Below are 15,823 nucleotides of genomic sequence, written 5' to 3'. Positions count from 1 at the left end.
TATTTCACTGTATCTGAAGAAGTGTGCATGCACACGAAAGCTCATACCAAAATAAAAACTTAGTTGGTCTTTAAGGTGCTACTGAAGGAATTTTTTTATTTTGATCTGATGAGTGGAGGCTGTTCCCTATAAGCCTTCCCCTTTACAACAGGGAACTAACATAGAGAACTAAAGGAACCCTCAGCCTCATCATTTGACAGGCCGGTTCCGATATTCTTACCCATCCAGACTTCTCCAAATTGCCCAGCTCCCAGTTTCTTCTCCAGCTTCAGAGAGCTGCGGGGGATTTCCCAGGCATCTTTCTCCCAGGGCTGCTGAGGTTTCGGAGCGATACACGGGTAAGTCAGCTTTTGACACAGACCATCGCTTTGCCCTGGAAGAGAACACAGGTTGTTCTACCCCGCAGGATCCCAAGGTAAGGCTGCAGGCTGGCACTTTTGGAAACAAGGCCCCAAACGGAACACAAATTTTGTTACACTGAGAAGAGCAGCGCTTGTGCCACTATGGAGAAGCCTTTATATGAACCCATCGCAGATACGTGAGAGAGTGGCGTGGAGTAGTGGTTAGAGATCTGCACTAGAGACCTTGGAGACCAGGGTTCAAATCCTCCCTCGACCGTGTGACCGTGAGCCAGTCACAAAGAGATGGGGGTGTTCCCCCAGTGGAAATCAGGGAGCACCCAGTCCAGGCTCACCCTTATAATGGCTGACCAGCTCCTGCAGGGTGCTGAAGGTGTTCCGAGGAGAAATGTAGAAGCCGCCGCTGTCCAGCATCCGAATCTTGTAATGCTTCACCGTCTCCACTTTGTTCTGGTTGTCGAAATCTCGCACGGACAAGGAGTAAGAACCTGGGCCAAGAGTGAGGAATGCTAACTGAGCAAGGGTGCTCACATGACCATTTCACACCAGTTCTCCCACACCGGCTCTTGGGGTTTTGGATCCAGTCCACTATGAATGGGAGGAGGGGAGTGTTTCTAAGGAGCCAGCTTCAACGAGAAACAAATAAAACTACTGATGATATCTACCGTATAGACATTGCCTCAGGCTGGGCTCAGTGACCTGGTTTGCATGTAACACTACACCATGGTTTGTGTAAGGCAGCCTTCCTCAACCTGGTATGCCCTCTTGAAGTTTTGGACTACAACTCCCATCTGCCCCAGCCGCACTGCTGATGGGATTTGCACACAATGTTTGGAGGGCACCAGGCTGGTTTAAGCCATGGTTTGTTTACCAGCTGCTCTCCCCTCATGCCTGTTTAGCTTGGCAAGTGTCTCCGGTGGACTGGCCAAGCAAACCATGCTTCACATGCAATGCCAAGCCATAGTTAAGACAAACCAAGGTTTTGTAAACCAGCAAGCCATGACTTTCCCCATTGTGGTTTGCTGGCAGGAAACAAACCATAGTTAAACCACTACCGTAGGCTGGGTTTGAACAATGAAAAAGCATTGTCCTAAACTGTGTGTTACACACAAACCAGGCCAGAGCCTGCCTTTCCTATGTTCAAGCCCCACCCTCATAAGTCAGCCTACTGACCCCCGCCCTATTATTGCCTTGACTCACCCAGGGGTTGGGGAAGATGGCAAGTGGCCGTTTGGGTTCTCCTGCGGTCCTTGCTGAAGCGCATCCTGCTCAAGCAAGAGATACAGATGGCAGGGCAGGACCTGTTCTCAAGCGCCGGGCAGGAGCTGTCCTCAAGCACCAGGCAGGGACCTGGCCATCTAACCTCCCTGTGGCTGTCAGCTCCTCCTCCTCCTGCAAGTCATACACAGGGAAAAGCTTGCAGGAAGCAGAGGTGGGTCAAGCTCTTCCTGCAGCAGCAGCAGAAGGAAGAATTGGAAAGTGACGCTGGATCGCCAACACTTCCTCCCCAATCCAATTTCAGCCCCCTGAACTGAAGAGGCTGACATAACAAGTGGGGCCTGCCCAAACCCTCCACTCTGGGGCTGCCCCACAGGAAGAGAGAGGAAAGGAAGCTGGTGTATCAAGATGGTGGCAGAGGCGTTGCAAGGTGGGTGCCACCTCGCTGTGAGAGACGCTTTGGTTTTGGCGCACAGGCTGTAGTGTGGGCGGCAGACTCCGGTCGCAAGGCATGTGATCTCCCCCCCCCCCAAAAAAGCTCAACAACTTCAGCTTGCCCAAAGAAAGCTCAACAACTAAAAAGTTCCACAACTTTGGCCCCGCAAAAGAAAATGAAATAAAGTCAAACCATTTTCGCAGGCAATTTTTTTTAAAAAAAAATTCAATGTGGGGGTGGGGTGACAAGAGATTTTCTGCACCTGACCTTAGAATCATAGAATCAAAGAGTTGGAAGAGACCACAAGGGTCATCCAGTCCAACCCCCTGCCAAGCAGGAAACACCACTGCTACGCCTTGCTACGCCACTGGATGGTGGAAGAGGAAAGCAAACTGAACGAGGCCAACATTCGTTCTGCCCCACTTGTGGGTTACCCAGAGGCATCCTGCAAGCTCTTTCTATGCCCGAGCAGCTCCTCTCTGAACAACAGGGCACCTGTTCTCCAGTGGGTCCAGATGTTTGCGGGGAAGAGCTGATCTCTCACATGCACACACGAACCAGCACCACTTACCCTTGGTTGTCTCGCTGTCTCGGATCATGAAGGAGCCTATCACATTCCCAGGGCTCAGCAGCTGCCGCTCAGCATCCTTCCTGCTGACGCCTCTGAAAAACCACCTGGGGGGGGGCAACAGTCACAAAACAGGAGGGTGAGCAAGCCAGATCTGGCTTTGCATGCGCAGTGCACCTTCCCAAGCAGGCAGGGGCAAATCGGTCCATTTCAGTTTCTCATTTCCCCAAACTTTAGTTTTGTTCTCCACATTTCCACATCGGTTTGCAATTTTGTACTATTATTATTAGGGAATTCTATGCTGGTGGAGAGGGACCCAGGTGGTGCTGTGGTTAAACCACTGAGCCTAGGGCTTGCTGATCAGAAGGTCGGCGGTTCGAATCCCTGTGACGGGGTGAGCTCCCGTTGCTTGGTCCCAGCTCCTGCCAACCTAGCAGTTCGAAAGCACGTCAAAGTGCAAGTAGATAAATAGGGACCGCTCCGGCGGGAAGGTAAACGGTGTTTCCGTGTGCTGCTCTGGTTCGCCAGAAGCGGCTTTGTCATGCTGGCCACATGACCTGGAAGCTGTACGCCGGCTCCCTCAGCCAATAATGCGAGATGAGCGCGCAACCCCATAGTCGGTCACGACTGGACCTAATGGTCAGGGGTCCCTTTACCTTTACCTTTATGCTGGTGGAAGCTGGAAGGGCTAGGTGGAGAGACTCTTTTGCCCCTGTTCAGCATAAAGGCCACTTTAATTGCAGCCCTAGATAAGCGCCATGCAGAGAAAAACCCCTTGCCCGCCCGCCCCAGTCCCAGAGCAGACTCACTCCTCTGTCTCCAGGGAGTTGACTCTGGCGACATAGTTGCTGGGGATATAACCCTCTTGGCCTGTTGAGAGGGCTTTCGCTCTCCACCACTCGCCCGAGCTGCAGAGAGAAAGAAAGAGAGAGGAGGTGGGGGGGGAAGAGGTCATCTTCTGTCACTGAGGGGTAGCAATCACACGCTCCAAATGGCAAGTTCAGAAACGGGAGACCAGAGAGCCATTCCCAGCAGCAACACCCCTGCAATGCAGGCTGCTTGCTGCTGAGGTTTGCCAAAGGCCAAAACGTATTCTAGGCGTGATATAAGATGCTGTGCAGAATGCGGCAGCTAGACTGGTGACTGGGAGCGGCCGCCAAGACCACATAACACCGGTCTTGAAAGATCTACATTGGCTCCCAGTACGTTTCCGAGCACAATTCAAAGAGTTGGTGCTGACCTTTAAAGCCCTAAATGGCCTCGGTCCAGTATACCAGAAGGAGCGTCTCCACCTCCATCATTCTGCCCGGACACTGAGGTCCAGCACCGAGGGCCTTCTGGCGGTTCCCTCGTTGCGAGAAGCCAAGTTGCAGGGAACTAGGCAGAGGGCCTTCTCGGTGGTGGCACCTGCCCTGTGGAACGCCCTCCCAACAGATGTGAAAAAGGAAAACAACTACCAGACTTTTAGAAGACATCTGAAGGCAGCCCTGTTCAGGGAGGCTTTTAATGTTTAATAGATTATTGTGTTTTATTCTTCTGTTGGAAGCCGCCCAGAGTGGCTGGGGAGACCCGGCCGGATGGGCGGGGTATAAATAATAAATTATTATTATTATTATTATTATTATTATTATTATTATTATGTGCTTGGGTAGATGCATTTTAGCAGGGTGTTTGGCAGGGGTTCAGGGGCTATGAGCCACAGACTTTCCCAGGGTCCACCAACACGTGTCTACGTAGTTGTCTGAATGGGCCTCAAAGGTCTATGGCTGCATTCACCCTGTATATTCAAAGCACATGGCTTCCCCCGACGAAACCTGGAAACTTCAGTTTGTTAAGGGTGCTGGGAATTCCAGGATTCTCTGGGGGCAAGTCTATCTATGCTATGTATTTAAACAGGTTTTATAATCCTTCCTTGTCCCCAGGGGAAATGCCTCTACTACATAAGCTTAGGCTCTGTCAGAGGGGAGCTAGAAACAGACTTCTCAGTACCATAAACAAACTACAGTTCCCTGGATCCTCGGGAGGAAGCGACAGCAGGTAGAGAGGTATACAACCAATGTTACTTCATAGTGTAGAGCAGGCATCCCCAAACTCCGGCCCTCCAGATGTTTTGGACTACAATTCCCATCTTCCCCGACCACTGGTCCTGTTAGCTAGGGATCATGGGAGTTGTAGGCCAAAACATCTGGAGGGCCGCAGTTTGGGGATGCCTGGTGTAGAGATATGAATGCCTCTACATACTTTCTGTGTCTTAGACTTGTAGCATGGAAGTGTACTGTATTATAAAACATATTTTTACGCTTTTTAGCAAGAACACAAACGAACTAATAGATAGCCCTTACCCCTTACTTTGCGAGGGGCGGGGGTGGATTTGCCACACCAAACTGAAAGCAGGCAAAAAAAACCCACCCCTGCAGAGCTGCCCTAACACTTATGGGGATCCAGCATAGACAGGAAATAACAAATGGGGTCAACCAGATTCCCAAAGAAAGCAGGCAGCAGATTAGGGCCCCCTCCCACTTACTCCCAGATTAGACCCCCCCCCACCTTCGCTCAATAAACAGCTGCACTGGGGGGGGGGGGTCTGGTACAGTACTTACTTCTCTAGGACTTTGAGGTGGTCGCCCTTCTGGAAGTTCAAGTCCTCCTTGTGGATGGCTTCATAGTCGTAAAGAGCCAGAACAATAAACTCCTCTGGTCCTGCGAGAGTGAGCAAGCGTTGTATTCACACAAACTCAGCGTTTACTCTGGACGCAGGGACAAACCTCACTTCGCCGGCAGCTAAATTATTGCTAAGTTATTGTTGCTGAGAATTTCCTTATTGATAATTTTATTGTTTTATCTCTCTCTTTTTTTGTAAACCACTCTGATTTTTTTTAATTTTTGTTTCTGCAATCGGTGTATAAACGTTGCGAAGTAAAACAAATAAAATCAGTTGGTTGACGGGCAGGTATGGACGTGGAAAGCCGGGCTCCTTGACAGAGCCCTTGGGCTGACAAGGGAACAGCAGCACACAGCTCTCTGGTGTAGGCCAGGGGCTATAGATCTATGGGCCTCTCTCCCGCCAAGACAGACCATAGAGGCAGGCGTACATACCATCGGTTCCGGAAGGCTTTGGCTTGCTGGGTGCTGCGCCAAGCTGGGATGCAAGAGAACAGAAATAATTTATGAACAGGGAAACAGTACCTCAACAATACAACATTTCTAATCCTCAGTCTGCTCCACAGTCTCTGCAGCACGCTTTGCCAAACTGGTGCCCTCCAGCTGTTTCAGGACACAAGTCACATCATTGCCGGCCTTACGGAAGGTGGCATCAGCTCTTCCTCTAATGGTGACCTCTAACCCCCCAAAAGCTTATCCCATCACAAATATACCAGCCTTTAAAGCTAATGCTTCAAGAGTCTGAAGGGACCCCCAAAGGTCATCGAGTCCAGCCCCCTGCAATGCAGGAATCACAGCTAAACAATCCATGACAGATGGCCATCCAGCCTCTGCTTAAAAACCTCCAAGGAAGGAAAGTCCACCACCTTTGGAGGGAATCCGTTCCGCTGTCAAACAGCTCTTACCATCAGAAAGTTCTTAACACTCAATTAAATACCCTTAACACTCCGTAAAATATCTCTCTTGACTTTCTCTTTGAGACTGGCAAGGAATTTAGACTTACGGGGTCTGGGATGTAATTATTCTGATCACCCAAGCTCAAACGAGTTCCTGAACCTTTTTCATTAAGGTTGATTTCTTTGGATTTCATGCAGCCCATTCTGAAAGGGGAGAGAGAGAGAGAGAGAGAGAGAGAGAGAGAGAGAGAGAGAGAAGAGATTTTAAGCCCAGGCTATAGACAAAAATACCTATTTTTCTTTATTTATCTAACAAAATTTATGTAGTGCTTGAGCGTAAGGAAATCTCCAAGCGGTTTACAGAAATATAAAATAAAACATTAACATTGCTGATTAAAACAATTAAAAGCAGGTGGTTAAAATATTCAAAAGATGGTTAAAATCAACAGCAGCTAAAAAGAAATAAAGCACGTGTAACTTCTACACTTCTATGAAGACCCACAACACCTTCTAGAAATAACACCTTCTAGAAATGACACCAAAGAAGGATGTTCTTCTCATTACAGGGGATTGGAATGCTAAAGTAGGGAATCAAGAGATAAAAGGAACAACTGGCAAGTTTGGCCTTGGAGTTCAAAATGAAGCTAATAGAGTTCTGTCAAGAGAACAAGCTGGTCATCACAAACACTCTCTTCCAACAACACAAGAGACGACTCTACACATGGATAACACCAAATGGGCAGCATCGAAATCAGATTGATTATATTCTCTGCAGACCTGGAGCTGACTGTAACTCAGATCATCAGCTTCTTATAGCAAAATTCCAGCTTAAACTGAAGAAAGTAGGAAAAACCACTGGGCCAGTAAGATACAATCTGAATCAAATCCCTTATGAATACACAGTGGAAGTGAGGAACAGGTTTAAGGATTTAGATTTGGTGGACAGAGTGCCTGAAGAACTATGGATGGAGGCTCGTAACATTATACAGGAGGCAGCAACGAAAACCATCCCAAGGAAAAGGAAATGCAAGAAAGCAAAATGGCTGTCCAACGAGGCCTTACAAATAGCGGAGGAGAGGAGGCAAGCAAAATGCAAGGGAGATAGGGAAAGATACAGGAAACTGAATGCAGATTTCCAAAAAACAGCAAGGAGAGACAAGAGGGTCTTCTTAAATGAGCAATGCAAAGAAATAGAGGAAAACAATAGAATGGGGAAAACCAGAGATCTGTTCAAGAAAATTGGAGATATGAAAGGAACATTTTGTACAAAGATTACCATAATCAAGGACAAAAGTGGTAAGGACCTAACAGAAGCAGAAGACATCAAGAAGAGGTGGCAAGAATACACAGAGGAATTATACCAGAAAGATATGGAGGTCTCGTACACCCCAGGTAGTGTGGTTGCTGACCTTGAGCCAGACATCTTGGAGAGTGAAGTCAAATGGGCCTTAGAAAGCACTGCTAATAACAAGGCCAGTGGAAGTGATGATATTCCAGCTGAACTATTTAAAATTTTAAAAGATGATGCTGTTAAGGTGCTACACCCAATATGCCAGCAAGTTTGGAAAACTCAGCAATGGCCAGAGGATTGGAGAAGATCAGTCTACATCCCAATCCCAAAGAAGGGCAGTGCCAAAGAATGCTCCAACTACCGCACAATTGCGCTCATTTCACACGCTAGCAAGGTTATGCTTAAAATTCTACAAGGCAGGCTTAGGCAGTATGTGGACCGAGAACTCCCAGAAGTGCAAGCTGGATTTCGAAGGGGCAGAGGAACCAGAGACCAAATAGCAAACATGCGCTGGATTATGGAGAAAGCTAGAGAGTTCCAGAAAAACGTCTACTTCTGCTTCATTGACTATGCAAAAGCCTTTGACTGTGTCGACCACAGCAAACTATGGCAAGTTCTTAAAGAAATGGGAGTGCCTGATCACCTCATCTGTCTCCTGAGAAATCTCTATGTGGGACAAGAAGCTACAGTTAGAACTGGATATGGAACAACTGAGTGGTTCAAAATTGGGAAAGGAGTACGACAAGGTTGTATATTGTCTCCCTGCTTATTTAACTTATATGCAGAATTCATCATGCGAAAGGCTGGACTAGATGAATCCCAAGCCGGAATTAAGATTGCCGGAAGAAATATCAACAACCTCAGATATGCAGATGACACAACCTTGATGGCAGAAAGCGAGGAGGAATTAAGGAACCTTTTAATGAGGGTGAAAGAGGAGAGCGCAAAATATGGTCTGAAGCTCAACATCAAAAAAACCAAGATCATGGCCACTGGTCCCATCACCTCCTGGCAAATAGAAGGGGAAGAAATGGAGGCAGTGAGAGATTTTACCTTCTTGGGCTCCTTGATCACTGCAGATGGTGACAGCAGTAACGAAATTAAAAGACGCCTGCTTCTTGGGAGAAAAGCAATGACAAACCTAGACAGCATCTTAAAAAGCAGAGACATCACCTTGCCGACAAAGGTCCGTATAGTTTAAGCTATGGTTTTCCCAGTAGTGATGTATGGAAGTGAGAGCTGGAGCATAAAGAAGGCTGATCGCCGAAGAATTGATGCTTTTGAATTATGGTGCTGGAGGAGACTCTTGAGAGTCCCATGGACTGCAAGAAGATCAAACCTATCCATTCTTAAGGAAATCAGCCCTGAGTGCTCCCTGGAAGGACAGATCGTGAAGCTGAGGCTCCAATACTTTGGCCACCTCATGAGAAGAGAAGAATCCTTGGGAAAGACCCTGATGTTGGGAAAGATTGAGGGCACTAGGAGAAGGGGACGTCAGAGGACAAGATAGTTGGACAGTGTTCTCGAAGCTACGAACATGAGTTTGACCAAACTGCGGGAGGCAGTGCAAGACAGGAGTGCCTGGCGTGCTATGGTCCATGGGGTCACAAAGAGTCGGACACGACTAAACGACTAAACAACAACAACAACTTCTACACGTCTGTGTAGGCTTGCCTAAATAAAAATGTTTTAAGGCAACTGTCAAAAAGTACAGCCAAGGCGTCAAGAGGCAGGGAGTTCCAAAGTGCAGGTGCTGCCACACTAAAAGACTGGTTTCTTGCAAATGCAGAACTAGTATGATGTCGTGCCAGATCAAAGCAGTCAACAGGGAATATCCCACAAGTAAACTGGTCCCAAGCCGCTAAGGGCTTTACAAACCAATAGTAGCATTGTGAGCTTTTATGGGCAGCCATAAGCTTCAGCGTTAGCATCCACAGGCCAAACATCCTGAGCGCAGCACCCTCAGCGTCCGAGTTGAACGGCATCCAATTTGCATCCCAAACAGACGCTTTCTTCTTCTGTCCTCGGAACTAAAGTCAACGTAATTCTGGTGGCTTCAAGCTAACCCTGTGGCCCGTCCATCATCATTGATATAGGCAAAGCAATATTTAAAAGACTAAGCCAGCAACGGTGCTCCTGCTGCTACCGGTATCAGAAACAGGATTTCCCCCCCTCACAGATGGTCAGAGTTGTGAGGCTGCCCAGCAGGTGAAAAATTTGGGAGTGGACATCAAGTTCCCTGCACACAGAAAGCAAGCCCTTCAGGAAGATGATCTTGCCTCCAACTTTTCCCAATGTCTTCTCTGTGTGCAGGGAAGTGTTGGCTGTGTGTTTATGGTTTGTTTTTAAAGTTTTTAAAGTTCAGGTGCTACACCCTTGCGCTCGAATCCGGATTACACAATTGGACTCTGGACCAGATGAGCCATTGGCCTGATCCAGCAGACTATTCTCAATACCTTACACTCTCAGGAAAAACACTCGCCCTAGAGCATTATCTCCTTACGAACCATGGCCACCACAACCTCCACAGAGCTGTGATAGGAGGCAAGTGGGGAAAGGCCATTTCCTTCCCCGCTGACATGATCCCCTGTAGACATTTGACCCCCCCCCTCTCAGCCTCTGAAAAGCAGAAGGCGCTCTCAGCTCAGTAGAGGCACAGCACACAGGGAACAGAATTTGGGCCACCGGCCCAAAGCAGCACCAGAAGCAGGCCCGGCTCTCTGGGTAGTCTTGGTGGCGCGGGGCGCCAGGGTGCCGGAGCGATCTCCGCACCACGGCGCCAGGGCGCCCGACCGGCTTGAGACGGCCCTGACCACAAGGATACGAGATAAGCATTCCTCGGCGCAGCGGAAGTTGGTTGGGAGGAAGAGAAAGTTTCTTCTCTCTCTCCGGGGACAGGAAGAAGCACACACAAGCTACTGGTTTCAATTGGCCTCTGCCTGCCAGTATTTTGGGTTTCAATATTTACATATTGCATTTGTTGCAATGGCGACCTCCAGGCGTTTGGATGACAACTCGCGCCAGCTCCGGCCAGCACGGCTTCGAGTTGCCCCCAAAACATCGGGGAGGCACTTCTCTTGTACCCTCGGTGCCAGTGGCAGCAGTTTTAAATCTTGAGCCTTCTCAAACTGCTTGCAATCGGACAATTCCCAGTCGCAAAATGCGCCTGGCACCTGGCTAATTTCAAACGCTGGTCAGAAGCCAGGGAGGGGCAACATGCAACATTAGGCCAATAGTGCCTCTGAAAAATACCGTACTTGCAACAATAGACCAAGGCACTGCCGGGGTGGAACTGTGTGTTTCGGGGCAATTAAGCCCTGTTCGCAGCACCGTCATAAGCCGCTCCACTCACAGAGCCAGAGACCGCTGGCCCATCTACCGTAGCTCAGCCTGCCACTTTGCAGGGGTTCGCACGAGCAGATTTTCAAAACGTGAAGCTCTTTTGCTATAAAGTGCTGTTTCACGCTACCTCAATCTCTGAGCGGGGAAACTCCAAGGCTTTCTGGGTGCTTACCCACGGTTCAATTTCCTTGGAATGAAGGTCAGCAGAGACTGCAGTGTCTTCTGCATATACTGTAGGTAAAAGGTAAAGGACCCCTGGACGGTTAAGTCCAGTCAAAGGCAACTATGGGGTTGGGGCGCTCATCTCGCTTTCAGGCCAAGGGAGCCGGCATTTGTCCACAGAGAGCTTTCTGGGTCATGTGGCCAGCAGGACTAAACCGTGCAATGGAACACTGTGGCGGAAACCAGAGCGCACAGAAATGCCGTTTACCTTCCTTCATTCTTCTGCTACACAGTGTTCCTGTCTCAAGAGAGCCAGGTCCACCTTTGGTTCCTAGCAGTGGTTTAAAAATACATTTAAAAAGAGAAGTTGGTTTTTTTGGCTCATCAGATCTGCAGACAAGGCAGCCCCTGTGCACTGATCATGCTTTTGCATGAGGAAGGAGAACTTTTTCGGGAAATTAAGACTTTCCCCCACAGTGCATAATTTGATTCAGGGGCCCTGCCACCACCTCTTTCCTATGGTGGCCACAAGTGTCCCAGTAAATATACCCTCAAAAATCTACAATGCCCAAGACAGGGGGGTAGGGGATGCTTGCTCCATTTTGGGTCCCCATTCTCTTTTTTTCTGATCTTTTAGATGTGGCAGCTATTAGGTGTTACACCCTGCCTGACAGCAGCCATTTTGTGACTGGCACCCACGGAGCCTTCTGAAGTTTCCAAATGGGTCTGTTGGCCAAAAAAAGGTGGGGAATTTAATTGTTTGCATTCACTGCCACACGATGACATAATGGCCTCCACAGCTTTGTGACTTTAAAAGGGGGTTAGGCCAAGGCTTCTCAAACTTTCTAACTCCAGGGGGCCTGTCTGAAAAGACCAAAAAATTACTGAGGTTCATTCCCCTCACAGAGCTATAATTCCCAGAATGGTTTAAAAGCCGAGCTCTCTTCACAGCGAACTCTGAGAATGGTAGTTCTGTGAGGGGAATCATAGAATCATAGAGTTGGAAGAGACCACAAGGGCCATCCAGGCCAACCCCCTGCCAAGCAGGAAACACCATCAAAGCATTCTTGACATATGCCTGTCAAGCCTCTGCTTAAAGACCTCCAAAGAAGGAGACTCCACCACACTCCTTGGTAGCAAATTCCACTGCTGAACAGCTCTTACTGTCAGGAAGTTCTTCCTAATGTTTAGGTGGAATCTTCTTTCTTGTAGTTTGAATCCATTGCTCCGTGTCCGCTTCTCTGGAGCAGCAGAAAAGAGGGAGTCCTCTTAGCAAGCTTCACAAACTACAGCTCCCAAAATTATTCGAGGGAAGCTAAGGCTGTCTAAAGTGGTATCACAGAACTTTTAAAATATGGCATGAATGTGGCCTAAAGTTGTCCCACTTGGAAAGGGTGCCTGTTGCTCTTTTCTAAAAGAAAGAAGGAAATCTGTTTTTAAACCTGCACCAACAGATTTTTTTTTCCACTTAAGCACCATTGCACAAATATTTTTTAATTGGCAAAAACATGTGCAAGTACAAATTATGAGATCAATTCGAAGAAAATGGTGCTGACGGGACGGGGAATATTTTCAAGGTGTGCTGAAGTTGAGTGACAGCGGGGCTCCCCTGCCTGATACATCAAACCTGCCGAGTCATGCTTTAGCCGCCTGCATTTGCAGAGAGAGTGTGCTATACAGTACAATCAAATCTTTTGGCCATTTAGATAGCGCAATTTCAACCATATGTAGCTAGGGGCCGTCTGGTTGAAATTCTGCAAGTTAAATGCAAGCAAAGCCGAGAGCTTGAAAACTCTTTCCACACCACGTAAGCCAAGCAGAAACAGTGTGGTAAGAGCTCTTCAGCTCTCTGCCTTTCTGGGGGGTGGGGGTGGGGATGGGGGGGCGGGCAAAGCCCTGTTGGTGCACCAGTTCTGGGATGCTCTTGCGAGATCTTGCTGGGCTCTCCAAGTTCCCGCAAGATCTCACATGAGCATCCCTTGGCCTCTAAGAGACCTCGTGCTCTGTTGGAGCAAAACCAACCACAATGGACATACTTCACCCAGCAGGAAAGTTGTTAGGGGGTGGCCCAGTGGCATAGCTGCCAAGTCCCCCGTATTCCCCGGGAAACCCCCGTTTTTCCAGCTGTGCCCAGCTGAAAAAACGGATTTTTTTTTGTTCCCCCCCCCCGGTTTATTCTGGCGTGGTGGCCATTTTGGAACTGGGCGGAGCATGCTCAGAAGCGACTTTTGATGCTGCTTTGCCCAGTTCCAAAATGGCTGCAGTGCGACTTCTGGCGTGGTGGCCATTTTGGAACTGGACAGAGCAGCATCAAAAGTCGCTTCTGAGCATGCTCTGCCCAGTTCCAAAATGGCAGCAGTGCTACTTCCGGTCTGCTACTTCTGGTCCAATCCCTTATTTCTCCGACAGGAACATGGCAGGTATGCCCAGTGGAGATATATCTATGACACACACAACACACTCTGCACAATTTGCTCAGAAGCATTCATACATTTGCAATAGCTAATGTAAATTTGTGCCCTAGACCTATGTGCAATGCGCCTGACACTAGGAACCATGGTTTGTTTCCTCTGTGTGTTGAGGGGACAGGACAACCCACCATCAATGGTTTACTGTGACATGCCATCTGGGTCACAGAAGCAAACCAATATTTCATTTTATTTATGAAAATGAAAGAGAGATGATTTTCAAATATACCAAACCTAAGGAAACAACAATAAAAATATTAGGTGCACATTCCAGTCCAAACTGCTTGGAAACCCTGCATGGAGAGGTGGGGTCAGTTTTTTACCCCCAAAAGCAGCAGTGTGGGAGGAGAAAATTGTTTGGTTTGCATGTAACACCACACTGTGGTTTAACAAACTACAAGTTCACCATGAGTTGCTGCACAGACAATCAAACAAACAATGGCTTATTTATCCAAAGTTTGTTGGCTTGTTGTTGTTTTTCCAGTTGCTCCTATAATTGAGGTGGAGTGGCCAAACAAACCTTGGTTCAGGAAGGGTGTCGAGTTCAAGCATGCAGTTAAAACAAACCAAGGTTCATGAAACCAATAACAAACCATGGTTTGTTGGAAACCATAGTTATGCCTCTGGACAAAGTTTGTGTGTGTGGTTTTAATAAACCATGGTTTAACATTCTGAGGCAGCCAGGCCAATGGTTAGCCTTTCCTCACACAACTATTGGCAGAAAAATACAGGTACTTGTATCCCCCAGTGGATTGTAGCTTTTGCAGGAGTAGGGGTAGGTGTGTATAAACAACCAGGAGGACAGAGCTAGACATCCCTCCCCCAGAGCTGCGATACAGACTAAAACAGAATCAAGATGCTACATTTCCTCCATTGTTCCCTCCCTTAGAATATCTCCGCTGTGCCTCTAGAAACTATGATGTGCTGAAAGGCCTTAGGGCACCAGAGCTTGCGCGACTTAACTCCGGTTCAATTGCAGTGTGCAGCGCATTCTCATCATGTGCACACTGAATAGCATGGATGAGGGCTCAAAATTTCGTTGAAAGGGTGAGTTGAGTCCTTGGGAAACTGCTTTCTTTCACCACCTGGCTACATATTCCAGCAGCCTTCTCCAACTCGGTGCCCTCCAGGCTCCAGTTTTTTTTTAACTACAACAGGGGGAACACACAGCTGCAAGGTTCAGCTCCTGCCGCGACAGCCGCTGAAATTCAGTGGGGTGACTTGTGAGCTATACAATGCAAACAATAGAGGGCTTTTTTTTTTTTGGCATGTCCCCTACAAACCCCCCTAAAAAGGGAGACGTCTCTCCCAGAGCCTTCGCAACAGAGAAGCACCGGGGCTCACGACTGCCCAGATGAGCCGAAAGCGCAGGTGAGTGATGACTCGGGGAAAGAGGAAAACAAACTCTGCACATGCTCTAGGGCACGCTGCCCGCTGCCTTAGCATTTCACAGGCTCCAGGACCATAAGCACACAGACAAGACTCCGGGTTAAGCATTCTCTACGCTTCCCTCGTACGGCCCATCTCCTTCCTGCCATTCCCGGGGGAGCGGAGGGTCGCGGCTGCCCCCTGTCCCCCCCCGTCTCTCCCCAGATTCACCTGCCTGCTGCCTTCCGACGTTCCCTCGACGGCGCGTTCTCAGCAGCCCGGCCGCTCCTGCGCGCTCGCTGGTGCCTCTTCGGGGGCCAGGAACATCTCCAGAGTGGCTCTCGCCTGCTGTACGCAGTCCTCGGGCGGGACGCACCCCACAAAAATGCCCGGCAAGGGGGGGGAGAAAGGTCTCTGCCCCGTGCAGTTGCTGCAGCAAAGCAGGAAAACAGCGGTTGTTGCGGCTCCCCGACGGTTTCGAGGTCCGCAAGCAGAAGCCGTCGCGCCCCAGAAGCCCAGCCGACGCGCCCGCGATGGGGAAGCCGCGCGCTTAAGAACCGCCCAGCCCCACGGCGGCCGCGCCTCTTTCCCGAAGGCCTCGCCCCCACCAGCCTCTTTGTCCCCACCAGCCCTTCCACTTTTTAAAAAGAGGGCTCTCTCTCAGCAAATAGTTCCCTTTCACTCTCCCAAGAGGCGAAGGGCAGTCGCCACTTCGGATAGAGACTAGGCAAATTCATGGCTAAGTTGGATAGAAGAGTTTTCCTTCCTCTCTCCTAACACTAGAACTCTTTAGCTCAGTCGGTGGAGCTGCATAAGACTCTCAACCTCAGGGTCCTGATGGCCGAGAGATTCCTGCAATTGCAGGGGGGTCAGACTAGATGACCCTTGGGATCCCTTCCAACTCTACAATTCTTGAATTCTGTGGCATCCCATGAAGCTGAAGGTTGGAAGAATCAGGACAGAAAAAAGGAAGGACTTCTTCATGCAAGGCAGAATTAAATCTGTGGAACTCCCTCCCACAGGGAGACAGGGCCACCAATTTAGATGGATTTAA

The 15,823-nt window shown here is 48.9% G+C and overlaps 1 protein-coding gene across 2 annotated transcripts in view; it reads right to left on the bottom strand.

The window, feature by feature from the left end:
* Positions 1-15,308, bottom strand: part of HCK (HCK proto-oncogene, Src family tyrosine kinase) — a 29,018-nt gene extending 13,710 nt beyond the window's left edge. Inside the window, exons 1-8 of one of the 2 annotated variants that reach the window (XM_035123652.3) lie at positions 15,001-15,308; positions 6,246-6,342; positions 5,678-5,720; positions 5,182-5,281; positions 3,391-3,489; positions 2,585-2,688; positions 695-847; positions 221-373 (exon numbers count right to left, since the gene is read on the bottom strand). In XM_035123652.3, coding sequence (XP_034979543.1) covers positions 221-373; positions 695-847; positions 2,585-2,688; positions 3,391-3,489; positions 5,182-5,281; positions 5,678-5,720; positions 6,246-6,341 — 748 coding nt within the window. In that variant the 5' untranslated portion in view covers position 6,342; positions 15,001-15,308. The remainder of the gene's footprint in view (positions 1-220; positions 374-694; positions 848-2,584; positions 2,689-3,390; positions 3,490-5,181; positions 5,282-5,677; positions 5,721-6,245; positions 6,343-15,000) is intronic. The other variant, XM_060277388.2, reaches the window with a different exon arrangement.
* Between the last annotated feature and the right edge of the window lie 515 nt (positions 15,309-15,823).

The sequence above is a fragment of the Zootoca vivipara genome, chromosome 7, assembly GCF_965207765.1.
Source record: "Zootoca vivipara chromosome 7, rZooViv2.hap1.1, whole genome shotgun sequence".
NCBI classification, from domain to species: domain Eukaryota; kingdom Metazoa; phylum Chordata; class Lepidosauria; order Squamata; family Lacertidae; genus Zootoca; species Zootoca vivipara.
Note: the sequence above shows the minus strand (reverse complement) of the source record. Positions and strands in the feature narration are given on the sequence as shown.